Source organism: Heterodontus francisci, chromosome 38 (genome assembly GCF_036365525.1).
Source record: "Heterodontus francisci isolate sHetFra1 chromosome 38, sHetFra1.hap1, whole genome shotgun sequence".
NCBI lineage: Eukaryota > Metazoa > Chordata > Chondrichthyes > Heterodontiformes > Heterodontidae > Heterodontus > Heterodontus francisci.
The window spans coordinates 40,106,225-40,134,190 of record NC_090408.1 but is presented as its reverse complement, the minus strand read 5'-3'; the positions used below and the strand labels follow the sequence as shown (position 1 = coordinate 40,134,190).

Genomic DNA, 27,966 nt, shown 5'->3' with positions numbered 1-27,966 from the left:
TCGTATCCGTGCTGGCCGCAAAAGAAAACTAGCCGCCCAATCTAATCCCACCTTCCAACACCTGGTCCTTAGCCTTGCCGGTAACAGCACTTCAGGTGCATGCCCAGGTACCTTTTAAAAGAATTGAGAGCTTCTGCCTCCACCACCATTCCTGGCAGTGAATTCCAGACACCCACCACCCTCTGTCTAAAGAAGTTTTTCCCTCATGTTCCCTCTAATCCTTCTACCAATCACCTTAAATCCGTGCCCCCTGGTAATTGACCTCTCCGCCAGGGGAAACAGGTCCTTCCTGTCTACTCTATCTAGGCCCCTCATAATTTCATACACCTCTATTAAGTCACCTCTCAGCCTCCTCTGTTTTAAGGAAAACAACGCCAGCTGATCTAATCTTTCCTCATAGCTGCAACTTTTGAGCCCTGGCAACATTCTTGTAAATCTCCTCTGTACTCTCTCCAGAGCAATTATGTCCTTTCTGTAATGTGGTGGCCGGAACTGCACACAATACTCCAACTGTGGCCTAACCAGCGTTTTATACAGTTCCAGCATTACATCCCTATTTTATTTTAATTCTATACCTCGGCCAATAAAGGAAAGCATCCCATATGCCTTCTTCACCACTCTATCTACCTGTCCTACCACCTTCAAAGACCTGTGGACATGCACTCCAAGGTCTCTCACTTCTTTTACTCTTCTCAATATCCTACCGCTATTGTGTATTCCCTCGCTGTATTTGCTCTCCCCAAATGCATTACCTCACACTTTTCTGGATTGAATTCCATTTGCTAGGGACTAGGCAGAGAACTGGACTTCCATACAACAACTGGGGTCATAAAAACAGTAAGTGCTGGAAACACTCAGGTCTGGCAGCATCTGTGGAGAGAGAAACAGGAGTTGGCATTTCAGGTCTGTGACCTTTCATCAGAACTGTTCTGATGAAAGATCGACCTGAAACATCAATTCTCTCTCTCCACAAAAGCTGCCAGTCCTGCTGAGTATTTCCAGCACTTTCTGTTTTTAGGTCAGATTTCCAGCATCCGCAGTATTTTGCTTTCATTTTAATGACTGGAGTCACATACCTAGTTGTTATCTATACATTGGCATCAACAACCCTGCTTTCTGCATTCCCAGGTCCCTTACACTGGTAATTGAAGGCAACACGCCAATGTTCTGTAAATATAGTGGAGCTTCTGAAGGTATCCACAAGAATGTCAAATGTTTTAAGATTATTTAATTTAATGTTTGTGAATTTCAGATGAACTATCTTTACCCAGTCTCTTAAAAACAGCTGCATCCATATATTAAGTAGTACTTGAAATACCACAGACTTCATGGTTCGAATCAAAATCATCCTACACTGGATTACATGTGGATGTTGTGCCGCTCCACTCTAACCTGATGAAGGATGCGAAGACCTAACTAAACTTCCAGATGGAAAATGAGTATAAATCAAGTACAACTTTCTCACCTTTCCAAAATACTTCAAAAGCTTCTTCAGTTGACTTCACTTCCACCTCAGTACAACCAGCCACATACATGTTATGGTTCGAATCTTCTCTAAGAATTTTAGACTGTGGAGGTCTATAAGCAAACATTTACTGTTTAGTCTCAAACTGATATTAAAAAAGGAAAAAAAAAGTCCAAATTGTGCCATTATACCACACATACCAGAAAAGTATTTATTATTCAGACAGTACTGAATAGAAACATCTAAGTAGCTCATACATTTAACAGTTAGGATATTGATATAATCTTGGCCAATTTATAGGTCTCAAAAAAATTTCAGACTTCATTTTATATTTGGGCTGCAGTCCAAAACTTTATTAGAAGCTATTAGCTTCACTGATAAATATGACAAACATACAGCAAATTGTGAAAAACACATGTGAATACCTAGACCATTTCAGGTTTACCTATGGAGTATGTCTTACTTAACAGCCTTTTAAAATTAGTGTTTTCCTTTAGAATGTAATCATTTGTTTTATTCTACCCATCTGGAGATTTTCAGCAAAACTTAAGTAAACTTTAATAAAATCTCAGTTTAATTTTGCTGAACATCAAAATACGATTTGTCCAAGTAATAGGCAACTAATATTTTATTAACAATAAATTGCTTGACATTTATTTCACACTAAGGAGGGTTGTTCCAGGAAAGGTCAGCATTAAGTGGGATTGCCATACCAAGTTTCAGATTATTGCAAATGCATGCAGCACGTAGAATTTAAAGAGAATTCAACACGGCACCATTCTGTGTGTTAAATCTGGAGAAGTGATCCTAGTTTATGAGAATACTAGGAGTTATCGTAAGCAGCAAAGCAAATTGCAAATCTCTAGAAATTACGCATGCAATTTACCCAGGAGTTGCTACAATTTTAAGCTGTACATCAAATACCGTATCCCATTTTTCCAAGTAAGGGCAGTGCTGCCCAACCAGGAACTGGAGTATACAAGCAGAAATTGTCCATCATTCACTACATTTACAAAACACAGAATTTGAATTTGCTGTATAATCATTGAAAAGGAGACTTCAGCCTCCTCACCTGGGATTTAAACCACAACAGTTTGGAGGCAAGGAGAATTATATAGGGTGCCCTCTGTCCACCCAGCAAGTAACTTTCCTCTAATAACTGATCTTGAAAGTAGTTCTTTGTAAAAAATAAATTTTAGAAGGAAGCACTTTGACAAACAGAGAAACCACAAGCAGTTAAATTGTTCTGAAAAAATGTTGACATAATGAAAATGAGGACTATTATGAAATACTAATATGAAGCAGCAAAAATTTCTAAACAAGATGCAAACCAGTCTGCTGGATTTTCTAAAAATCACAATGTGTGATCCTAAACTTTGACCAAAGGCACTTTCAAATTTTCTTTCCTAGTGTCCTGGCCAATATTTATCCCTTAGCCAGCATCACTAAAACAGATTATCTGGTCATGTATCTCATTGTTGTTCATGGAATCTCTCAGTATGCGAATTGGCTGTCACACTTCCCTGCTTTAAAAGTGAATTTGACTTTGTGCTTTTTGGGACTGTTTTGTAATGTATTTTTTACAGTTTTTTTATGAATAAAGTATATTTTGGAAATTAAAAAAAAGGAAAAAAAAAAGACTACACTTAGTGCATTGACTGTAAAGTGCTTTTGGGACACCCTGAGGCCATGGAAGGTAAACTATAAACACAAGTTCTTTCTTGTTATATATTTAGTGGGTTAAACTGCCTACTAAATTCTGGCCTTTACTTATTCCTCAGTTTTCTTTGTTGGCAAATCTTACTCAGAGCTGTCCAAACAGCTATAAAGATTCACAGGAATACCACTGATGTACAGATGAGTGAAATTAGTCCTTCTACCCCCTCAACGGATATAAAGGCGAGTACTTGGCAACTACAAAGTTCCATCCAAAATCATACAAAAAAAATCTACTTAGTATAAACAAAGCATAATTGGGGAGGAAAGGAAAAAGAGAACACAGGCTGCATTTTAAGACTCCGCCACGAAAATAGGCGGTGGGCATAAAAAGGTGGCCCGCATGGACAGGGACCATGTTGCGGAACTGCCGCCATTTCCAACGCGGCGGCTCATTAGCATGGCTGCAGCACCAACCACCCCCCCCCCCCCCCAACGATGACATGGAGGGGGCGGGCAAGCTGTTACCAGCAACGGCGTCCAACGCCATTTTTAAAGGGCTTACAGCCCTCAATGTGCATTTAAAAGGTTCATTTGATGTTAATTTTATAAAAATGAATAAAATATATTTTCCATCCCCCCCACACAATGGCATTGCACATCATTCCTGCCCACCGAATACCTAACATTAAACTTTGACCTCCCCCACCCTCACTTTGTCATTTACCCCTTCCCATCCCCCAGCCAATCCGAAGCGTTGTAATCCCGCACCCCCCGCACAGAGAAAATCACCACCCTCTCCCCTCCCCACAAATGTCACGCCTCATTTCCCCGAACGGGGATTCGAAGGAGTGACATTGCCGGTCACCCTAATAAAGATTGAAACCTGCAGGCAGAATCGCTGCGGCCTGCATGGTAAGTAGGCATTAACATATTTTAACGCGGGTCCTGTCGCCGAGTGGTGGGGCAGCAGCCACGAGGTCTCGCTGCTGAGATTGTTACGGGGCCTGCCGCCATCGGGGTCGGGCCTCCTCCGTACAAATTTTCATTGCCCCCAGCCACCGTTCCCAGCGGAGAGGCTTTAAAATCCAGCCCTACATCTGTATTGTCATAATCAAGATATATTTGCTCAACAGATCTAAGGCAAAACAAATTGTTTATCACTGGAATGCATATTTTTACAAAAAAGCAAGTTAAGAATCAAGCATTTGTTGTGCCAGCATTATGATATTTCTTACTACAGGCTAAGCACAAGTGCAAGCAGTGAAAGCCTCTATAACATGCTTGGTACCACTACTGGTAACAAAAACTAGGAAGCCATGAGATAGCTTGACAGGACTGGTCGGTTAGCCAAAAGGACAATATTAGCTAGAACAGAACATCAACCAGCTAAATTTTATACAACTATTCCACTAGTGACACTGATTACCCCAGTAGCTTGTACATTATATAGAGACGTACATGAACTCAGTGTTCCGCACAGGAGTGCTGTTACTGTTCCACCTAATAAAGAAACATGGCAACAGTTAAAAAAAATCCCAGTTCAAGCTCATTTGGTTATGTTAAAAAAACTGTTAAGTTATGTGGTGTATGAAAGGGGAGGTAAATAAATATATACAATAATCTGCCCATGCCTTAAAATTGAAGTTTGTATGTTGGGAGGAAGAAGTGGCTTTGGGAAGTTGCAATATACACCAGGAAAAGTTGAATATTGTATTTAATAGATGTTATATAGATGATATGTGGGATGTTCAAAACTATCTTTGCAGTATTCTGAAATTTGCATAGCCTAACCAATAACTGCAACTTCTTATAAGGCATGTCCCAATGTCAATCAAGTACACATGGATCCCATCAAACCTAATGCATACAAATTTCGCATGGTGCCAGTTTGGTGGTGGTGAGGAATGGGGGCAGGGCTGAGGGTGAAATGAGCAGGAACATTGTAACTGCCCTCAAATGTGTCCAGACAATGACCCCATCATTTCTCTCTCACGTAAGCACAATTATGTAAAAAGATTTTGTTGGGGGGGTTGCAGTTTAAAGAGTGAGAAATATTCAGCAATTGCCAAAATGATTCTGGAAAATCACAGTATACACACACACACTACAAGTTGATTCAAAGGAATTCAATTATTTCAAACACAATTAGGCTTCAAAGTGACAGGTTTATTCATTACTTCGACAAGGTTCAGTAGGACTAGCATTATATTTTTTGAAGCAGACATAAGGCTTTGTGCCAGAAGTTACTAGTATAGCCAGTAAGAAAAGGATTCAGTTTAAAAAAATATATATAAAAGTTACCCCTCACTCTCTCCCTCCTGCTGGGGTGCAAGTGATGGGCACTGCAGCTCAGATCGAACCTGTTATTCCCTGACATTCACATATACATCTTGGGCACCACCACTGATAGCAACCAGGAGCAGGAACCATGCATGAATTTTCCCAATTTCTTAGTGCAGGTTGTTGCAGCTAATTGTATTAGCCTAAATGTTGCCCCTCACATCAGCTAACAGCACAAACAGAAAGTTAATTTAAGGCCTTAAGTGACTTGCAGAGCAAATGATGTGTGTTTACATTTGTCATCCTTGTGAAGAGGCAGAAGAAATAGTGCAAGGATATCACGTTTGATTTAAAGAATACCTAAAATTCAATTAGTGTTAAATTTTCTTTTACAGAAAGCTTTAATCGTAAAGTAGTCTGGAATGTAAAGCAAAACCCTGACAGTGCCACAAAATACTGCATCCTTTCAAAGGACCAATGTTATAGTTACATTTTATCAAACCAAAATCACACTATGATCTTCAAATTGGTAGAAGACAATACATTGGGCCAAATTTTTTAAACAGCCACGGAGGCAGAACTGGAAGCGGACAAGCCCACAATTTCCTGCACCAGCAGACACGTTCGCACCTTCGGGTTATGGATGTTAGGTGGTGGCGGGCGGTAGTTGGTGACGGCTGCTTGTCCTCAAGTGAGATAGTCAATTAAGGCCCCAAAAGGGTGACTGAGGGCACAGTGCAGACGTCAACTGGAATTTCCCAGTTAGCAGTCGGCCCCCACCACCCCAAGGCCAAATCCCAGCGATGAATGGAGGGCCTCCCAGAGGCAGACAGGGGGAGGGGGGGCCAAGCACTTCATTTTTAACATACCCCCGCACTGTGGCCACAGCTGTCAGATAGCCACACCCCCTCCACAATACCAGTCTGGCAGCTGTGGCCAGTTTTATTTTTAGTGGTTCAAAAAGTCTTCAGAGGGTACCTCCATCTTGAGGCACCCTCTCTCTCAGAATCTAGACTGACAGCTCCCCCACCTCTGAGGTTGGGGCTGCCGATCTTTCATGGCTGGAGGGCCTCCTATTGGCCTTTCAGCATCAGCTGCCCACTTGCTGTCCTTACTTGGACGTCAGCCCACACCCTGGCCACTAATAGGGCAGCTGGTCAAAAATCACACAGCCTGCTGATACGATGAAGAGTCAGAACCTGGCAATGTGCCCGATGTTGGGGTCCCAACCCCAGAACAAAAAATCCAGTCCATTGTGACAGAGATAAAACACCACCCACCTCTCCAAAAAAAACAGCTGAGTGCAGCGTGGCTAGCAAATGAGAGAAAAGTTTGAAGAAACCAATCCTTTCTGCTTCTACACAGAACATGCCCAGTCCCAATCAGTGCAATTGTGCACATTCTGAAATGCAATTCCAGTCTTAATTCATAGGCCATTCCAGATTTATGACAACAGCTTTGGGTTACTGATTCACACTCTTACATTTCAATATTGGATTAGAAAAGAAATTACACGTCTTCCATCATTTCTTGGATTCCTCTGTAATGTTCGCACCCTGCAGGGCAAACAGATTGCTTCTCTTCTCCTGTTGGCAGTTCTTTGTAATCTGACACTAGGACACATTTAACAACCCAAGATGAAGCACTCCATTTCTTTGGCGAAGTAGCTAGTTTCCAGTCAGCCCCTCCATTAAAATATTAAGCTGGTAGCATATCATTCGATTTTATTGAAATAAATCAGATTTGGCAAGCATGCAGGCAGATACAGAAGTGAAACACCAGGCGAAATTTTATCAGCCCCCTGGTGGCAGGAATAGAGGCAGGGTCGGTAAAATGCCGGGGAGCCATGTCACAGTGGTTCACCTCAGTCCTACCACCGGGGGAGATTTCCCAGCAGCGGAGTGGCAACGGCTCAGCTGCCTGTCGAATGGAGGTGGGCAGCCAATTTGAAAGACTAATGCCCCAATTAAGGCAATTTTACCATGGCGCAGGCAGGGGACCGCCAGCAGTAAATAACAACTTTGCAGCCCCAATGCTGCCACTGAAGGGTTTCCCCCTCTGTTCTCCAGGCCCTGCCTGCTTGGATCGCTAAAATATATTTAATGCTCAGCCCTCCAAGGGTGCCTCAAAATGAAGGCACCCTCTTCCTCTTGCTGCCTCAGCAGTGGCCACCTCTCTTGGTGGCATTGCTAAGGCTCCAGAGCTGCTGGCTCTGATTGGACTGGTAGCATGGAAGGCTCACCAACCTTCCTTAATTGGCCATCTTCCCTGCCTGCTGGCTCTTAATTGCCTCCTCTTGGCAATATTGTGGGGGAAGTCCTGCCTCCCCCAACAGCATGCCAGTCACCTGAAAACCACACCGACTGGACCGCCACCATTTCAGCTAAATTTTGCCCCTTAACACAACAGCATTTATAAAAATCTTAATGCAACTTACTTTGGTTTAATTGGGTCTGGTGGTATTTCTTCCAGAAGATCATAAAGATAATTGTTGTAGATTTCAATATAAGAAACAAATAGACTATAAACACTGTCCTCATCGACTCTCTCAGCTTTGCAGTGCTCGGGCACAGTGATCATATCTGCAAACTCTGGATCCATTCTGTGCCTGTGGAAATAAATTGTTTCAACAAATTTACTACATACTTGAGGGGTAACGGGACATCCCTGGGTCTTATTAAATATCCACATAAGATTTACACGCTCTTTCAAAGATTAGAGTACCCTTAATAAATTTGCATATATGAAATTCAGCAACATTACTAGCGTAGATTCTCTCCAACTCTTATTCCCATATCTTCTAAAAGTACCACCTGACCCAAAGTGAACATTTGTCACATGAACCCAGAAAATGTGCTATTTGACCAAGTTGCACAGGCATTTGCAGCTAATGCTGACCTAACTTTTGTCAGGCATCTACATTACAGCAAAAGTTTGAATGGCAGTGACACTATGACAACCCCAATACTGTCCCAACTGAGATCAGCTAACTCAGCACAGATAAGGTATCAAATCTGGGATATTTCCGCTATATCAGGGAGCTGGGGCATTTGGATTTTCAATTTTAAAAAACACATGAAAATAGTCCAGGCAAAGCAACAAAGGCCTATGGTTAAATATTGGAATGGAAGGGGAGAGTTCTATTTAAAAGCATGCAAATTAAATTGTGAGAATACCCGAAAGGTTAAATTACACAGATTGATTCCTTCCCACTCCTGCCCCCCTATCCCCAATGGCAGCAAAGTTAACTTCTGATTCACTAAAAATGACAATTTGAACTTTAAGCAAGGTAAGAGTGTGGTGTGCAGGGACTGAAGACAGGCAGGAAACTGCCCACTCACTGTGCAACCCAGGAGATTTTAACTCCCGGGCCTCATTTCCATGTTTCAAAGCAGACTCCTGCTTGAACCCAGTGGGAATCAGTACATGCCAGTAGATAGGAGTAGGATTTTGGGCTGTGAGTGGTCACCACTGGGAATCTGAGGGAACATTCCCCAGCATAAAACAATTGGGGGGGTTGGTTCAGGGTGTCTGGAGGTGATTACGGTTTAGGAAGGAAGAGGGAAGTCAAGGAAGGACAGGCCAAATATTTCTTTCTGTGCCAGGGGTGGGTGTTGGGAAGGGGCATTTGGTGAAATAATAAAACAAAATCTAATAAAAGTCAGTTTTCATTCGAAGCCCTGCCTTATACAATGTACATTACAAACAGATTTCAGTCATGCACATTGGGAGCTTTACACAAGCTTTACATGTGTGCAGAAAATTGTGCTCAGCAGAATTTAAAATTTTCAAGGTTGCACTCCAGGCAATAAAAATGAAAAATCGCAAGTTGGAAAATCACATCCAGTAGCTCATCATATCTCTTTCATCCATTCTTCCTTTCTAGGTTACCAACCTGGAGGACAGGATCTTTGGAATTACAGAAGGCTGGGCATCTCTTTTCTGACGCTCCAACAGAGCATCAACGTCACCCTGCACTTCCATAGTATTCTTATCATCTGGCTTGAATACCTGCAGAAGGCAAACAATTCAAAATATTTTAAAGTTACATGGATTTTTATTTTTTTCACATTTTTCATGGGGTCATATCTGAAGTACAAGCATCAAACAGGCTGTTCTACCACCAAACCATGTGTTGCATGTTTGAATAGTACCTGAATTACCTAAAAGCTCTGCTACCATCACAGGGCAAGTTGTATATGTACTTGGCACATCCATCAAACACAGCATGTGCAGCAACACAGGTCCCAGGAGGAAAAAAAACTAGAAAGACATCTATTCTCACTGCCCAACACAGAAGAAATGCCAGATGATCCACAAGACTAAGTATGACAGTGAAAAGCTAAAAAGGATATGCATATCCGTTTGTTACTTAGAGAACAGACAGCCCATGTCTAGCTCCACATCAGATACATTGTTCTAATCCTATTTCCACATTTGTTCCTGCCCATCCCCCACACAGCATGTTCATCTAATGCTCTCTTAAATACAGTAATTAACTCAGCTACAAGTCAATGGCCACTTATGCACTTCATATCCTACTTCACTTTGCAAGAAAACATTCTTCTAACCTCCCTTTTTATGCACTTTTTTGTTGCAAGTCTGAACGGAATGAGTTTTTGCAGAGTCTTTCCAATTCCTAGTGGGTGCAAGCCAAAGAGTCCAGATGTCTCATGGAAGCCATAAGCAAGGTTGGAATGGCAAAAATTTACACTGATGTTGCAGTTAATTGCTCACAATTCAGGAAAACTATTGGTATACGACAGTAGAAACTGCATGCTACATCTGGCTGTTCTCTACTCAAACAAAGCAGACTTAGTGCCGATACCAAATGGTCAGTACTTCAATCCCAAGAGTCAGAGCATTTCAATTTGAAGGCAGCCACCCATCAAGGAACAAAGCCAAACAGTTAAGTAAAATAGATGATCAAAGTAAGTATTCTCTTTCAAGAAAAGATTGCCTTGCAAGGATTAACTCCTTAATTAAACTGCATTCATCTTTGATACGATGTCGCAAATCATCTCAACACTAATACTTACATATCGCTTTGCTTGGAATGGTCCAATGCTACAAAAAATCATGTCCAAGCAACGGGGCAGAAGGCCTCCATCTCCAGGAGATCCAGTCATTGTGTGTGTTTTCCCACTTCCAGTAACACCGTAAGTAAACAGCAAACCTGACAGACAGCAGACATCAACTTCAGGTACAGCAATACTCTTGCTTCCTTCCAAGTATGAGCAAACTAGACTGTAATTTCCCCACATTCTGGTACCAGTAATAAAACTCACTGCTCTGGCTATTTGTTGATATGGTACAATAAAGCTATAAACTTATGAAATCAGATAAAGTCACATCAGTCATACCCTCAAATACCCATTCCATTTGATCTTGAAGGCTTGAAATCTTGTTCCTAGCACAGGACAGTTCATTTTAGATGTTGAGATAAAGCACTTACAAGAGGATGAGAATTGCAAGCGTTCAAGAACTTTGAATCAGTGTTAATGCTGGAATGATTTCTGATATAATTATAAAGACATAAACTGTGTAAATGTTTTCTACAACAATATTGTTTTTTTCCCCTGGAGTCAAAAAGTACTCCCACCTGTTTTGCATCGTGCACTTAATAAGGTTTAACATACCATTTTTGCCATGAATCAGATCTTCCACAAGAGGCCGTGAAACAACATTAAATAGTTCCTTCTGGGTTGTAAAGGCACCAAACACTTCTTTAAAAGAATACTGCATCTAAAAATCCAAGACAGTGAATTCAGTATCATACATCAATTTTACAAATAAAAATAAATAGATTGCTGCGTTTAGATTCATATTTCAGGTTACCTCTTTGAATTCTCCATTCCTGTTGACTTTAATCCCATCAGGAGGATGCAGCTGTATTGTGGTGTTACTGATAAGTTCAACACAACATTCCGTATCTTCTATGGTCAGTGGTCTGACCCGACAATAAACCTGACAACCAACATGAATGCCAAGAATAAATCTTTTTACACAAAAAAAAGCTTTAAATTGAGCATATTGTAAAACTGAAGTCTCATCCAACAAGATCAAGAGTAAAAAAAAAGACAGAATAGTGAAATGCAATCCCCAAAGCATTTGCAGCAATTCAGAATTGCATGTAATAATAGCAATTGTCATTCAATCACAGCAAACTTGCGGGCCTGGAAATATCACAATGAATGAAACATGTGTTGATTTAAATTGGAGATTTGTGTGAAATTGAAAAATGTATTGCAGCATATTAACTGAAAAGCCATCCCTTAAAAATTTATATCACTGCAGGTAGCATTCATTTCCAAACAATCATCGCATAAATATTCTCTGGGTAGACTCATCAAATCTTGCAGCAAAAAGCTTTGCTGATACTTACACCAACTGGGTCTTTGAGGTTGTTATTTGATGGTTTCTTTATTGGTCTTCTAGGAGTCTGGATCCGCCTGTATATAGTAAGACAATTTTCTGAATTAAAATTAGGACTTCATTAAGCAGGTGGCTACAAATTATTTCACATCAAGAACTGACTTAGTTAAATGTGAATTACATTTGTCTCCCCAACTTTGGAGGGACACCAGCCTGGATTTTCCATCAGGATGGATTTATGAGTGAACACAAAACAGCTTTTGTCAATCAGGAATAGTGGGTGGAGATCAGTAATGTCAGCACACTTTACATATGCACTTTTTCCAATAGATTAGGACTGCTAACAGATACTCTCGCCTCAAATCGATGAAGGGAACATAATTTAATTAATTTGGTGACAAGGTGCTATTTGACAACATTCAAGCTTGCACAATGTATAATTCTCCAATAAATGGATGGTCAAGGATTGCCACGCAAATGCATTTATATAGCCCATAGAATAAACACACTAAAGTGTACATCACATGCTTCTTTTGTCTTCACTTTTCTCCTGTTGACACTGGTTTCTCATGGACTTTGTGGCAAAAAAATTGCAGGGCTATGGGGGAAAAAGGCAGTAGAGCGGTACTAGCTGAGTTGCTCTTGTAGAGAGCTGGCAAAAATGTGACAGGCCAAATGGCCTCCTTCTTTGCTGTAATCATTCTACAACCATGTATTTCAACTTACAGCACTATTATTCATTATCAATTGATTTTATGAAATTCCCGTTATCTGGGCGGCATTTGGGAGAGGATGATAAATAAGAGACAGGTCAGGTTGTACAAGAAGAATTTTGCCCACCCACATCTGCACTGAGGTGAACACAACTAGTGCATGCAGACGGGTCCCATATCCAAAGTAAGCTGGCACACAAGACACAATGGCATCAAGGTACAGGAATGCCTCACTAACCATAATGTTGAATGCTTTGTCAAAAACATTCTAGCCACAGTCAACCATGCTTCCAGTTGCCCTGCAAAAAGAACAGCAGCCAGAGTAATCTGCAGATGATGTATCCCAACAGACTATACTCAGCCAGATTCCACCAACAATCTGACTGACGCACCTACATGCAGACTATGGAGGAAACTGCCTTCAGAGGGTTCAGGTCAGTAGCGAGGCAAAAGCAGAGTGGTACCAGCAACAAATCACGAAAAGCTAGTGCACAGGTACAAAAAGTACTCAAAAAGGCTAATGGAATATTGGCCTACATCTCAAGGGGATCAAAATTCAAAATTGAGGAAGCAAATCTTCAGGTGTAGCACCTAGCTCAGACCCCATCTGCAGCAATGTGTTCAGATTTGGGCACCATGGCCGGAATTTTACAGTGGGCGGAAGGGAGCCGGACTCTGACGCAAATGTCGGTGACGAACCTGCTTCCGCCCAGCCTGGGGATCCGTCCCATATTTTACAGACCCCCAGGCTTTAATTGGCCCAAGGTGGGACTTCCACCCACTTGAGGGAGGAGGTCCCGCCTCAGTGAGCTGCCGGCCAATCAGCGGGCCAGCAGCTCAGTCTCAGCAGCACCACCGGGAGCAGTGGCCACTGCTGGGACTGCAGCCCAGCTGACACCATGGATCCGAGAGTGTGGGGGATCGGTCGTGCCCTGGTGAGGGTAGGGTGGTCATTTGGGGGGTGGTGGGCATCTTGGAGTCCGGGGGTGGGTTGGGAGGCGGGGGCGGCCCTCAATCGGGCACCCTGTGGGCAGTTTCCCACCCCCCGCCCACCTAACCTCCGTAAACTTGTCCGGAGGCAGAATCGGGGCGGGTAGGGCTCCTGGAGCCTGCCACTCAATTTTACGCTGCCCCTACGCCACCATCTGACTCGCTGGGGCAGCGTAAAATTCCGGCCCACATCTCAGGAAAGATTTAGTGGCCTTGGAAGGCATATGGTACAGATTCACTGGAATGATACTAGGTTTTTAAAGGGTTAACTCATGAGAAACTTTATTTGTATTTCCTGGAGTTGAGAAATGATCTAATTCAGGTATTTAAAATGATTAAGTGATTTGATAGGGGGGATACATGGAAACTATGGCATCCAGAACAAAGAGGCATTTTGTTAAAATTAGAGCTAGCCCATTTAGGAGACAAACCAAGAAGCACTTTTTCCATACAAAGGGTAGTGAAAATCTGGAACTCGTTCCTCCAAAAGACTGTAGATGCTGGGTCAACTGAAATAGATTTTTGTTGGGTGTCAGCATCAAGGGATGTGGAACAAAGTTGAGTAAATGGAGTTGAGGTGCAGATCAGTCATGGTCGAACTAAATGGACTCCTGTTCCTAAGTTTATTCAACAACATGCAATCAGTTTTGGTCCCTACTCCACAAGACAGGTATAGGAATAGGAAAACATGCAAAAAGTAACTAAGAGAAGTACAAAGAGGATTAAACTGGAAAAGGGATGCAATATGAGGAAGATTAGAGTAACCTGAACTTTAGTTGAGCGAGGCAGTGGTTCTGGGTCTCATCAAGGATACATTAAATAGCATTAATAAAGATAAAGCCAGGGTATTACTTCAAAGATCAAAGGACGAAAAGGGAAAATAATGTCAAATACATCTAACAAGCAGCCGAGTATAAAATAAAACACTGGGGATGTTCAAGCTAAAGTCGAATGTTAAAATGAGAGAAACTTATGATAGAGATGAGCTTCAATGGATAAACTGACTTTTTTCCTGTATTGAAAGTCAATAAGTGTTTGAGTTATCAATAAGGATTTGAAATAAAGATTCCATTATTTGACAGGAAGCTACCCAAGTAAAATGTTTATTTAGCTTGTAGCCACAAAGAAAATTCATCCACGTTCAAGAATTGAGATTCAATTTGTCACTGCAATCAGCAGATTTACATATTTCTATAAGCTAGAGCTTGTTGTAAGACAGTAGCATAACTAGATTCGATGATATATTGAATTACCAGACTAAAACCTTTAGCAATCTACCAACATCACTGAAAATCCTATGGCACATTATGCTTCAAAATGCAATTTAACTATTTTTATAGAATACACATACACACAGAGGGTGGTCTCAATGATGTATTATTTTCATCTAGGTGTTTGCTTGCAGAAGACACCATATGGATATAGAAATGACTTTCATGTCCCTCAGCACATTATAGGATACTAGAATGAGTTTGTAACTGACACTTAGACATCAAACAAGCCCATCCATTCCATTCATATTAATTGCTTTCAGACAACTACTTGTTTCTCAACCTTGGTTTTCAGGATATTAATAAAGCACCTACTTCCATATTCTACTAAACCTCTTGCATAACTCAAAGGCAAGGCCTCAGTGCTCATCACCGTCCTGTGGGAAATGGGAGTTAAAGCACTAATTCTCACTTTGCATACACTGCAAGTGACAATTCTACCAGGATAGAAGTAATGTTCATGAGCATTCTAAAAATATATTTCTATATTCAATTATTTTTTCTAATTAAACAGCTTTCCATCACATAGTTCCAATCAATTTACAGAATACATTGGAGGGAGGAGGAGGCAAAGAATGGGTAAAATGAAAGTGTTGTGACTCTAAAGGAAAAGCTCATTAGGTTTCCCAGGATTTGATTTCTGTAATGAGAAATCTCAGTCCTTTAGTAATGTCCATTCTATGTTGCCAAACAGCAACACCAACAACCTGCCACTTTTACAACAGCATGAATTCCACAGCAACAAACTGTATTCACATGCTACTGCATACAAGTCACATTCACACATTCACTTCTGACTATGTCTGGGGAAGGCTTGTACAGTTCCAGCAATCAGGAAATTCCATTGCAGGCCAGTGTGAAGAGGTTGGAAGCACCTCAGCCCACCTATGGCTTCTTCCTCCAGAGAGGGAATTGATATTTACTACCCAGGGCTTCTCTGACAAGAACTACCATTTAATGAATCCTAGTATCACCTTTATTTTTAGTGCTGCTAGAGATGTCACCTGTAACAGCATTATATAGTAAAGACTTAAAGAACACAGGATGACTAAACTGTCCAGAGATACACTCCAGAAGATCAGTTCTCAAACTTTTATCTCGTCAGCAGTGGCTCAGTTGGGAGCGCTCTCGCCTGAGTCACGAGGTTCTGGCTTCAGGCCCCACTCCACAAAAATTAAGGCTGATACTCCAGGGCAATACCAAGGAAGTGCTGACTTTTGGATGAGACTTTAAACTGAGGCCCAGTCTGCCCTTTCCGGTGTATGTAAAAGACCCATGGCACTATTTCGAAGAAGAGCAGAGGAGTTATCCCTGGCGTCCTGGCCACATTCAACTTTAAATCAACATCATACAAAATAGATATCAGGTCACTATCACATTGCTGTTTGAGAGAACTTGTTGTGTGTACATTGGCTGCCATATTTCCTACATTACACGGTGACAACACTTCTCAAGTACCTCATTGGCTGTAAAGTGCTTTGTGACATCCAGCAGTCATGAAAAGCTCTATATAAATGCAAGTCTTTCTTTCGACAGATCACTTCCAATTAAGAGTACAAACCCTCTGTCCCAACTTCCAAAAGGCAGGATCAGCCACCCAGAGGCTGAGTGCCTTTACAGAAAGTTATTCATATTAATGAAATAACATGCCAATAAATCAACAAATGCAGAAAATGTCTGAAATCTGATGATCTTAGAGACATTGCCTCATCTACCTCTGGCTCTTTTGCCAATTAATTTAAATCTAAGTCCTCTGGAAACAGTTTATCCTTATTTAATCTTTTAAAACCCCTCATAACTTTGGACATGTCTATCAAATTACCTCTTAACCTTCTCTGCTCTAAAGGAGAACAACCTCCAAATACTCCACGTAACGGATGTCCTCACCTACAGTACCATTCACATAAACCTCCTTCTGCACCCTCTCAGAAATCCTAAAACATGGTGTCCAGAATTAAACAATTTTTATACCATAAATCATTCCCCTCTTTCCATCTTATGCTCCAAGCTCAGAGATTCCCTCCCTAAATCTTTCTGCCTCTCTTTCTACCTTTAAACCTATCTCTTTGACCAAACTTTTGGTCACTTGTCCTAATATCTACATGTGTGACTCAGTGTCATTTTTATTTAATAACATTTCTATGAAGCATCTCAGGATGTTTTACTACATTAACATACAAATTAGGAGTAGGCCATTCGGCCCCTTGAGCCTGCTCCACCATTTCACAAGATCCTGGCTGATCTGACTGTAACCTCAACTCCACATTCCCATCTACCCCCGATAACCTTTCACGCCCTTGTTAATCAAGAATCTATCTACCTTTGCCTTAAAAATATTCAAAGACTCTGCTTCCACCGTGTTTGAGGAAGAGAGTTCCAAAGACTCACGACCCTCTGAGAAATAATTTCTCATCTGTCTTAAATGTGCTACCCCTTATTTTTAAACAGTGACCCCTAGTTCTAGATTCTCTCACTAGAGAAAACATCCTTTCCACATTCACCCTGTCAAGACCCCTCAGGATCTTATATGTTTCAATCAAGTCACCTCTTACTCTTCTAAACTCCAGCGGATACAAGCCTAGCCTGTCCAACCTTTCCTCATAAGACAACCCATCCATTCCAGTTATTAGTCTCGTAAACCTTCTCTGAACTGTTTCCAATGCATTTACATCCTTCCTTAAATAAGGAGACCAATACTGTACACAGTACTCCAGATGTGGTCTCACCAATGCCTGTATAGCTGAAGCATAACCTCCCTACTTTTGTATTCAATTCCCCTCACGATAAACAATAACATTCTATTAGCTTTCCTAATTACTTGTTGTACCTGCATACTAACCCTTTATGATTCATGTACTAGCACACCCAGATCCCTCTGCAATCTCTCACCATTTAGATAATATGCTTTTTTATTCTTCCTGCCAAAATGGATAATTTCACATTTTCCCACATTGTACTCCATTTGCCAGGTCTTTGCCCACTCACTTAACCTATCTATATCCCTTTGTAGCTTCCTTAAGTCCTCTTCACAACTTATTTCTTTCCTACTTATTGGTGTGTCATCAGCAAATTTAGCAACCACACTTCAGTCCCTTCATCCAAGTCATTTATACAAATTGTAAAAAGTTGAGGCCCCAGCACTGAACCCTGTGGCTCACACTCGTTACAGCTTGCCAACCAGAAAATAACCCATTTATGCCTACTCTCCATTTCCTGTTAGCTAGCCAATCTTCTTTCCATGCAACATGAGCTTTTATTTTCTGCAATAACCTTTGATGTGGCACCTTATCAAATACTTTCTGGAAATCTAAGTACAGTACCTCCACCTTTCACAAAACCATGTTGACTCTGCCTGATTCCTTGAATTTTTCTAAGTGCCCTGCGATAATTTCTTTAATGGCTTCTAACACTTCCCAGACAGATGTTAAGCTAACTGGCCTGCAGTTTCCTGCTTTCTGTCTCCCTCCCTTATTGAATAAAGGAGTTACATTCGTAATTTTCCAGTCGAATGGAACCTTCCCAGAATCTTGAGACTTTTGGAAAATTAAAACCAACACATCAATTCTCTCACCAGCCACTCCTTTTAAGACCTTAGAATGAAGTCCATCAGGGCCCAGGGACTTGACAGCCTACAGCTATAAAGGTACTATATAAATGCAAGTTGTGAAACCAGAAACCGGTCTACATTTTTTTTTTAACAAAAAAGGAACTAGCAAGTAAGTTTGAGAGGGAAGAAAGTTAAATACTCAGCTATAATTCACACCACAGGACACTAGAATGACACAATCCTGGGAAGCTCCTTGGGACATGTCGCCATGTTAACAAATGCAGGTTGTTGTTGTTGTCACCCCCTTCCAGTTACAAGAGTAACTGTTGTCCAAGACTAGAACATAGACCACCCATTTCCCCCCTGTTGATGCTGCTATTGTTTCGGTTTCAATAACTTCCCTTCGCACAATTAAGAAACGAACTCAGTCATTTATATAAAAAAAAATCATAAAAAGTTAATCAAAGCACCATAAAGGGGGGGGGGGGGAAAGAATGATAACCCTTGCCAAAATATTGGACAACTGTTTTTAAAACATCAACCTGTGCAGACAAGAACAAAACTATGTAAAAAAAAAAGACAAAACGTTAATTTTATAAATGTAATCAATGAAAACAAATAAGTTACTTTAAAAAATTGATATTTTTAAAAGGTGGATTTTTTTTAAAAAATCTATTAAAAATCATAATTCAACATTTTATTGAAATAATTTTATAAATGGTCATATTTTTGAAGAGACAGGATGAGAAAAATAAGGTGATTTCTAACTTCAAAGCAAGTTTTTTACTGCACCTCCCCAACTATCAAAAAAAATGAAATAAAGCAGAGGGTTGAACCAACAAAAAAACGATATAAAATCAATAATAAGAGAGGAGTTGTTGTGTACTCACACAGCTTTCATCATTATATTTTGATGATAATGGACAGTTGGATCTTCCTCCAATGCCGGCCACTGTCCGTCTGCCGAAGCCCGCGCCACGCCGCCCGCCCACCAACCGCCGCCAGTTCAAATCCCGCGCCTCTGATTGGCGCCCAGAACCGCCTCCTGATTGGTCCAAACCATATCCCCGCCCCCATCACTGGATTGAACACACCCCTCGTCAATCATAACTGGTGCTGCCTCTCCCGAGAGGCAGCATCGTTTGACTGGAGAACTCGCTGTCAATCATAGCTTGCCCCCGCCCTCGCTCTCCGATTAGTGGACAATCACTGCGCCAATCATAGCGGGCGCCGCGTAATTCCTCCCCCCGCCCATATCGTTGATTGGACAATTCTCCCTCTCAGTCCATGGTCTCGAGACCAATTTCCCCCCGCCCCTTGCTGTTTGATTGGGTGGAATGCCTGTCCATCACGGTCGCCCACAACGTGTTCGGCGCACAATTAATTTTTTTAATTTTTATTCTTTCAGGATGTGATACTGAATAATCTCTCTCCCACTCGCTGCTCCTGGAGGCTTTTACACATTGAAGCTTTGGAATAACTGACATTGGATTCAACTTCCGGCGGAGATGACGTTAGTGCGCCTCTTTGGGGGGCCGCAGCAAAAATTTGCATTTATATAGCACCTATAATGGTGGGGGAGGGGAAGCCTAAGGTGTTTCACTAGGACGCTTAGGGAACAAAATTTGCCACGTTAAGGGAATAGGATATGTAACCAAGAGCTTGGTCAAGGAGGTAGCTCATTCACGCCCTCGTTACCTCCAGACTTCACTATTTCAATGCATTCCTGGCTGGTTTCTCAGATTCTACTCTATTTAAACTTGAGCTCATCCAAAACTCTGCATCCCATTTCCCCCAACTCACACCATCCCATTCCCCCCCCCCCACAACTCACACCATCCCATTTCCCCCAACTCATACCGTCCCATTCCCCCCCCCCAACTCACACCATCCCATTCCCCCCCACCCGCTCACACCATCCCATTCCCCCCCCCCCAGCTCACACCATCCCATTTCCACTCCCCCACAGCTCACACCATCCCATTCCCCCCCCACAGCTCACACCATCCCATTCCCCCCCCCCAGCTCACACCATCCCATTTCCACTCCCCCCAGCTCACACCATCCCATTCCCCCCCCCAGCTCACACCATCCCATCCCCCCCCCCACAGCTCACACCATCCCATTCCCCCCCCACAGCTCACACCATCCCATTCCCCCCCCCCAGCTCACACCATCCCATCCCCCCCCCCACAGCTCACACCATCCCATTCCCCCCCCCAGCTCACACCATCCCATTCCCCCCCCCCCAGCTCACACCATCCCCCCCCCAGCTCACACCATCCCCCACCCCCCCCCAGCTCACACCATCCCCCACCCCCCCAGCTCACACCATCCCCCAACCCCCCCCCAGCTCACACCATCCCCCAACCCTCCCCCCCAGCTCACACCATCCCCACCCCAGCTCACACCATCCCATTCCCCCCCCCCAGCTTACACCATCCCATTCCCCCCCCCCAGCTCACACCATCCCCCAACCCTCCCCCCCAGCTCACACCATCCCCACCCCAGCTCACACCATCCCATTCCCCCCCCCCAGCTTACACCATCCCATTCCCCCCCCCCCAGCTCACACCATCCCCCAACCCCCCCCCAGCTCACACCATCCCCCAACCCCCACCCCCAGCTCACACCATCCCCCAACGCCCACCCCCAGCTCACACCATCCCCCAACGCTCCCCCCCAGCTCACACCATCCCCACCCCAGCTCACACCATCCCATTCCCCCCCCGCCAGCTCACACCATCCCATTTCGCCACCCCCACCCAGCTCACACCATCCCCCACCCCCCCCCAGCTCACACCATCCCCCACCCCCCCCCCAGCTCACACCATCCCCCCCCCAACCAGCTCACACCATCCCCCACCCCCCCCAGCTCACACCATCCCCCCACCCCCCCCAGCTCACACCATCCCCCACCCCCCCCCAGCTCACACCATCCCCCACCCCCCCCCAGCTCACACCATCCCCACCCCCCCCAGCTCACACCATCCCAGTCCCCGCCCCCCAGCTCACACCTTCCCACCCCCCCCGCTCACACCATCCCACCCCCCCCCCAGCTCACACCATCCCAGTCCCCGCCCCCCAGCTCACACCATCCCACCCCCCCGCTCACACCATCCAACCCCACCCCCCCCCCAGCTCACACCATCCAACCCCACCCCCCCCCCCCAGCTCACACCATCCCACCCCCACCACCCCCCCCAGCTCACACCATCCCACCCCCACCCCCCCAGCTCACACCATCCCACCCCCACCCCCCCCAGCTCACACCATCCCACCCCCACCCCACCCCCCCCCAGCTCACACCATCCCACCCCCACCCCACCCCCCCCAGCTCACACCATCCCACCCCCACCCCACCCCCCCCAGCTCACACCATCCCACCCCCACCCCACCCCCCCCAGCTCACACCATCCCACCCCCACCCCCCCCCAGCTCACACCATCCCACCCCCCCCCCCAGCTCACACCATCCCACCCCCCCCCCCCCCAGCTCACACCATCCCATCCCCCCCCCCCAGCTCACACCATCCCACCACCCCCCCCAGCTCACACCATCCCATCCCACCCACCCCCCCAGCTCACACCATACCATCCCACCCCCCCCAGCTCACACCATCCCAACCCCCCCCAGCTCACACCATCCCAACCCCCCCTCCCAGCTCACACCATCCCACCCCCCCCCCAGCTCACACCATCCCTCCCACCCCCCCCCACCCACTCACACCATCCCCCCCCCACCCACTCACACCATCCCCCCCACCCACTCACACCATCCCACCCCCCCACTCACACCATCCCACCCCCCCCAACTCACACCATCCCACCCCCCCCCCCAGCTCACACCATCCCACCCCCCCCCCAGCTCACACCATCCCTCCCACCCACTCACACCATCCCACCCCCCCCACTCACACCATCCCACCCCCCCCCAACTCACACCATCCCACCCCCCCCCCAGCTCACACCATCCCATCCCACCCCACCCCCCCCCCAGCTCACACCATCCCATCCCACCCCACCCCCCCCCCAGCTCACACCATCCCATCCCACCCCACCCCCCCCCCCAGCTCACACCATCCCATCCCACCCCCCAGCTCACACCATCCCATCCCACCTCCCCCCCCAGCTCACACCATCCCATCCCACCCCCCCCCCAGCTCACACCATCCCAGTCCCCTAGCGCCCATGTTCTCACTGACCTACATTGGCTCCTGGTTGAGCAACACCTTCATTTTAAAGTTCTTGTTTTCAAATCCCTCCATGGCTTCACCTCTCCCTATCTCTATAATCTTCCTCCAGCCCAACAACCCTCCAAGCATTTTCTATTTTGTCCTTTTTTATTATTCATTCATGGGATGTGGGTGTCCCTGACACAGGCAGCATTATTGTACATTCCTAACTGCCCTTGAGAAGGGGCATCTTGAGCTTCCCCAGTTTTAATCTCTCCACCATTGGCAGCTGTGACTTCAGCTGCCTGGGCCCTAAGCTCTAAAATTCCCTCCCTAAACCTCTCCACCTCTCTACACTATATCTGTTTCCTCCTCTAAGTTGTTCCTCAAAACCAACCTCTTTGACCAAGCTTTTGGTCACCTGTCCTAATATCTCCTTGTGTGGCTCGGTATCCTATTTTGTTTTATAACACTCCTATGAAGCTGCTATCAGAACATAGGAAATAAGAGCAAAAATTAGGCCATTTAGCCCATCGAGCCTGTTCTGCCATTCACACAGATTATGGTTGATCATCTACCTCTACGCCATTTTCCCCCACTAACCCCATATCCCTTGATGTTATTAATATCCAGAAATCTATTGATTTCTGTCTTGAATATGCTCAATGATTTAGCTTCCACAGCCCTGTCAGGTAGAGAATTCTAGAATCACCACCCTATGAGTAAAGAAATTCCTCCTCATTTCGGTCTTAAATGGCCTGCCCTTTATTCTGAGACTGTGTTCTAGACTCACCAGCCAGAGGAAACTTCCTATCCACTCTAACTTGTAAAAGAAATAAGTAGTTGTTTTAAGGAGTGACTTAAAGGTGGAGCAGTTTAAGGAGGGAATTCAAGAGCTTGTGGCATAGACAGTTGCAGGCCCGGCTGCCAATGGAGCAATTAAAATCAGAGCTGCTGATTATTCTGCTATTAACACTCTCTCTGGACTATTGCTTTGTCTTTCACCACAAGCATTAACACACGCTTTGCCTTTATCACAGGACAGCTTTGTTATTTAATCTCCCTCTGCCCTATCAAACACCTTCCCCTTTGTTCTCGTTCCCCAACCCCCTCACTTGCTTAAAACCTAATTCTTTTCTAACTTTTGCCAGTTCTGATGAAAGGTCCTTGAAAGACCTGAAATATTAACTCTGTTTCTCTCTCCACGGATGCTGCCGGACCTGCTGTGTATTTCCAGCATCTGCAGTACTTTGCTTTTAATCAAAATTGGGAATGCACAAGAGGCCAGAATTTGAGGGGCATGGAGATCCCAGAGGTTTAATAAAGAAAGACCTGCATTTACATAGCACCTTTCATGACCTCAGTTCACCTCAAAGTGCTTTACAGCCAATGAAGTGCTTTGCACTGCAAGATCCCACAAACAGCAATGTAATAATGTGTTTTGTCATGATGTTGGTTAAAGGGTAAATATTGGTCAGGACACTGGGAGAACTCCCTTGCTTCTGTAACTGGTGGGCACTGCAGGGACTGTAATGCACTGTGGATAAAGGGAACAACATTATAATTTGATGTTTTTATTTAAGCTAGTTTTGTCACAATTTGAAATTAGTTTTGTCCCCGTCTGGAAAGGGGCAATTAGGTATTCCTCTTTGATGATTTAATCATCCCTACTGTCTGTAAGAGTTGAGGCACATATGTTTGTATTTATTTCTATATTTGCATAATTACTCAGATTTTCACAGTGTTTGTGTGGCTTCTAAATCCAATGCAATGAAGTTTCCAATCTAACCTAACTAGATTTAAATAAGGACCACTCCATTCATCTTCACCTTGCTGTCAGCTGCTTGTGGTCTGTGCTCACGACTGCCCTCATGTGGGCAATGATGGTACAGCAGTTTGACTCACCGAATTTTGAGTTAGAAAGAATTGTCTTTATCTAGCGCCTTTCACAATTTCATGACATCCCAAAGCGCTTTGCAGCCAATTAAGTACTTTTAAAGTGCAGTTACTGTTGTAATGTAGGAGACGCAGCAACCATTTTCCATACGGCAAGATTCCACAAACAGCAATGTGATAATGAGCAGATAATGTTTTTTTTCTTGGTGATGTTAGTTGAGGGAAAAATATTGGCCAGGACACCAGGGATAACTCCCCTGCTCTTCTTCGAAATAGTGCCATGGGATCTTTAGTATTCACATGAGAGGGAAGACAGGCCCTCAGTTTACCTTCTCATCCAAAAGACTGCACCTCTGACAGTGCAGCACTCCCTCAGTATTGCACTGTAAGTGTCAACCTGGATTATTTGCTCAAATCTGTGGATTGACACTTAAACCCATGCCATTCTGACTCTTGAGTGCGATCCACTGTAGGCAGCATGGAGGCAACTTGACACATCCAGATTTGGAGACCATTTGAAAAGAGAGAATGGGTTCAGGAGCTACCTTTTTGTTTTATTCATGAGATGTCAGTATTGCTGGTAAGGCCGGCATTAGTTGTTCATCCCTAATTGCCCTTGACAACTGAGTGGCTTGTTAGGCCACTAAGAGTCAACCACATTGCTGTGGGTCTGGAGTCACATGTAGGCCAGACCAGGTAAGGATGGTAGATTTCCTTCCCTAAAGGACATTAATAAACCAGATGGGTTTTTATGACAATCGATGACAGTTTCATGGCACAGTTACTGAACCTAGCTTTCAATTCCAGATTTATTAATGAAATTGATTAATTAATTAAATTTAATTTCCACCAGCTACTGTGTGCGATTTGGACCCATGCCCACAGGATATTAGCCTGGGCCTCTGGATTACTAGTCCTGTTATAATACACCCACAGTGCTATTGGGAAGGGCATTCCAGGATTTTGACCAGTGACAGTGAAGGAACCGGCAATATACTTCCAAGTCAGGATGGTGTGTGGCTTGGAGGGGAACTTGCAGGTGGTGTTCCCATGCATCTGCTGCCCTTCTCCTTCTAGGTGGTAGAGGTCGTAGGTTTGGACGGTGCTGTTGAAGGAATGTTGGTGAGTTGCTGCAGGGCATCTTGTAGATGGTGCACACTGCTGCCACTGTGCGTCGGTGGTGGAGGGAGTGAATGTTTATGCTGATCAAGCAGGCTGCTTTGTCCTGGATGGTGTTGAGCTTCTTGAGTGTTGCTGGAGCCACACTCATCTAGACAAGTGGAGAGTATTCCATCATACTATTGACTTGTGCTTTGCAGATGGTGGACAGGCTTTGGGGAGTCAGTAGATGAGTTACTTGTGGCAGAATTCCCAAACTCTGACATTCTCTTGTAGCCAGAGTTTTATTTGGCTGGTTTCAGAGACAGACTACCAGTGGTTGCCCTGCTAGAGTCTGTCGAGTGGAATCACAGAGCCAAGGAGGACAGGAGTCAGCCATGAGCCAACAGAGGTTGATCCAGGGATCCAGTGGAGATAGGTTGTGGCATTAGGTGTGAGCAGTACACACCTGGGAATCCAATATACCTGCAGCAGTGTAATTGAAACCCTGCATGTCTTCCCCTCCCTAACACAGTCGTTCAACCTTCCAGAAGGTTGAATTGCCCTGGAATCTCCAGAAATTAAAGATTAACCTCTCGGACACTGCTGAAAATAACCAAGGCGAAATATCACAGGGGCATCATGTTTTTTCTTATTTTTTTGAACACTTTTGGTTATTACTTGTTAAAATATTGGAGATGTGGAGAAAAGGCTGTTTAATTGAGAGTTGAAGAACGATCCAGGCAGTTCTGTTCGTTTTCCAAGTGGCTGTGAGAAGGCGGGCCCCCCCAGAGATGGACATGTCAGGCAACCCATTGACCAATGGTGAGAGCTTGGTGGAGGGCAGTTAGAGGAGATACATCTAACCACAGCCCAGGGCTGCGGAAGCCTGCTCATTTGTTACTGACACTGCCCTGGTAATCCGACCAGGTGATGCAGCAGCTGGAAAGCTTCTCCTGGCCCAAGTTGGCTTTCGTGTCATGCCATATGGTGCATTTATCCCATGGAGATACTGGGGTGAGTTAATGGGATTTTATTTTTGTACTTTCAACAACCCCACCCTTTGGCAGCTTCAATGGACCAGTGAGGCCTGAGTCATCTCTGAGCACACTGTCTCCGATGATCTTCACCAGTAAAGTAAGCAATCCTTCTGCTAACAGTTTAATATCAGACACTATGACCACCAGCCCATGGATGAATTTTGGGGATCATCTCAACATCCTATAAAAGTCCACAAAACAGCTGTGCAAGGTCAGGAAAACAAAACAAACCATTTTCCGCCTGTTTTCTGAACACTGACAGAACAATCCACGGAGACGTCACTGTGTGGGCACAGAGAGAGTTGATTTGTTCTGTCTATTCTATATAATTAATCACTTGGGTAGAGGCTACTTTTCCAGCTGCCAGACTTATTCATGCGTAGGATGGTTACCCACTGGTAAGAGAACACTCTTGCAAGCAACAAAATTTAAAAAATACTGGATGAGGAAGAGAACGCGTGTTGTTTTTAAACCAGACAACAGGTAATGGACCCAAATGTAGGATCAAGTTTGGAACTGCTTGTGTAACGTAATGTTAACCCTTAGCCTTTCTGCAGGGAATTTCAAGTCTTCCTGGGGTGGTGGGACTCTTAAATTGTGCTCAGACATCTCTGTGCCAAATACTAAGCTTACAGCAATAAAAGTATTCGATCAGGAGTAGCGCTGAACTGTGGCAGAGAGAGGGAGAAAGAGAGAGGCTGTCATTTTTTAAACATTCATTCACGGGATGTGGACATCTCTGGCAAGGCTAGCATTTATTGCCCATCCCCAATTACCCTTGAGAAAGTGGCATGAACATTACTTGCCACTTATCAGCCCAAGCCTGAACGTTGTCCCGATCTTGCTGCACATGGGCACAGATTGCTTCATTACCTGAGGGATTGCGAATGATACTGAACACTGTGCGATCATCAGTGAACATCCCCACTACTGACCTTATGTTGAAGGGAAGGTCATTGATGAAGCAGCTGAAGATGTTTGGGCCTAGGACATTGCCCTGAGGAACATTCCTGGGCAGAATGTGAGAAGAAGCTTGACATCTGATAGACAATCTCTAACTTACCTCTAACATTCAACCGCTCTGTATCTATCATACTCTTTCTTGTCTCTATATCTTAATGCCATAGACCAGCCTCCCTTTGAGTTTTCTCTCTCACATTTCCTGTGCTCCAATTATAACATCTTTTACACTATGGTTTCTTGACTGCTTTGAAATGAAGATTCATCACATCATTTATTCTAATCTCATCCACCACCTTCAACATTCACTCCCTCCACCACTGACGCACAGTGGCAGTAGTGTGTATCATCTACAAGATGCACTGTAGCCGCTCACCAAGGCTCCTTCGACAGCACCTTCTAAATCTGTGACCTCTACCACCTAGACAGCCAAGGGCAGCAGATACATGGGAACACCACCACCTGCAAGTTCCCTTCCAAGCCACTCACCATCCTGAC

The 27,966-nt window shown here is 44.3% G+C and overlaps 1 protein-coding gene across 5 annotated transcripts in view; it reads right to left on the bottom strand.

Annotated features, from left to right (window-relative positions):
- The window catches only part of kif23 (kinesin family member 23), a 39,784-nt gene extending 20,501 nt beyond the window's left edge, over positions 1-19,283 (bottom strand). For 3 of the 5 annotated variants that reach the window (XM_068018176.1, XM_068018178.1, XM_068018173.1), the window contains exons 1-9: positions 19,191-19,283; positions 11,790-11,856; positions 11,243-11,371; positions 11,044-11,149; positions 10,444-10,580; positions 9,300-9,415; positions 7,842-8,012; positions 4,583-4,624; positions 1,466-1,578 (exon numbers count right to left, since the gene is read on the bottom strand). In XM_068018176.1, the coding sequence (XP_067874277.1) occupies positions 1,466-1,578; positions 4,583-4,624; positions 7,842-8,012; positions 9,300-9,415; positions 10,444-10,580; positions 11,044-11,149; positions 11,243-11,371; positions 11,790-11,856; positions 19,191-19,204 (895 nt within the window). In that variant the 5' untranslated portion in view covers positions 19,205-19,283. The remainder of the gene's footprint in view (positions 1-1,465; positions 1,579-4,582; positions 4,625-7,841; positions 8,013-9,299; positions 9,416-10,443; positions 10,581-11,043; positions 11,150-11,242; positions 11,372-11,789; positions 11,857-19,190) is intronic. The other 2 variants (XM_068018174.1, XM_068018177.1) reach the window with 1 other exon arrangement.
- Between the last annotated feature and the right edge of the window lie 8,683 nt (positions 19,284-27,966).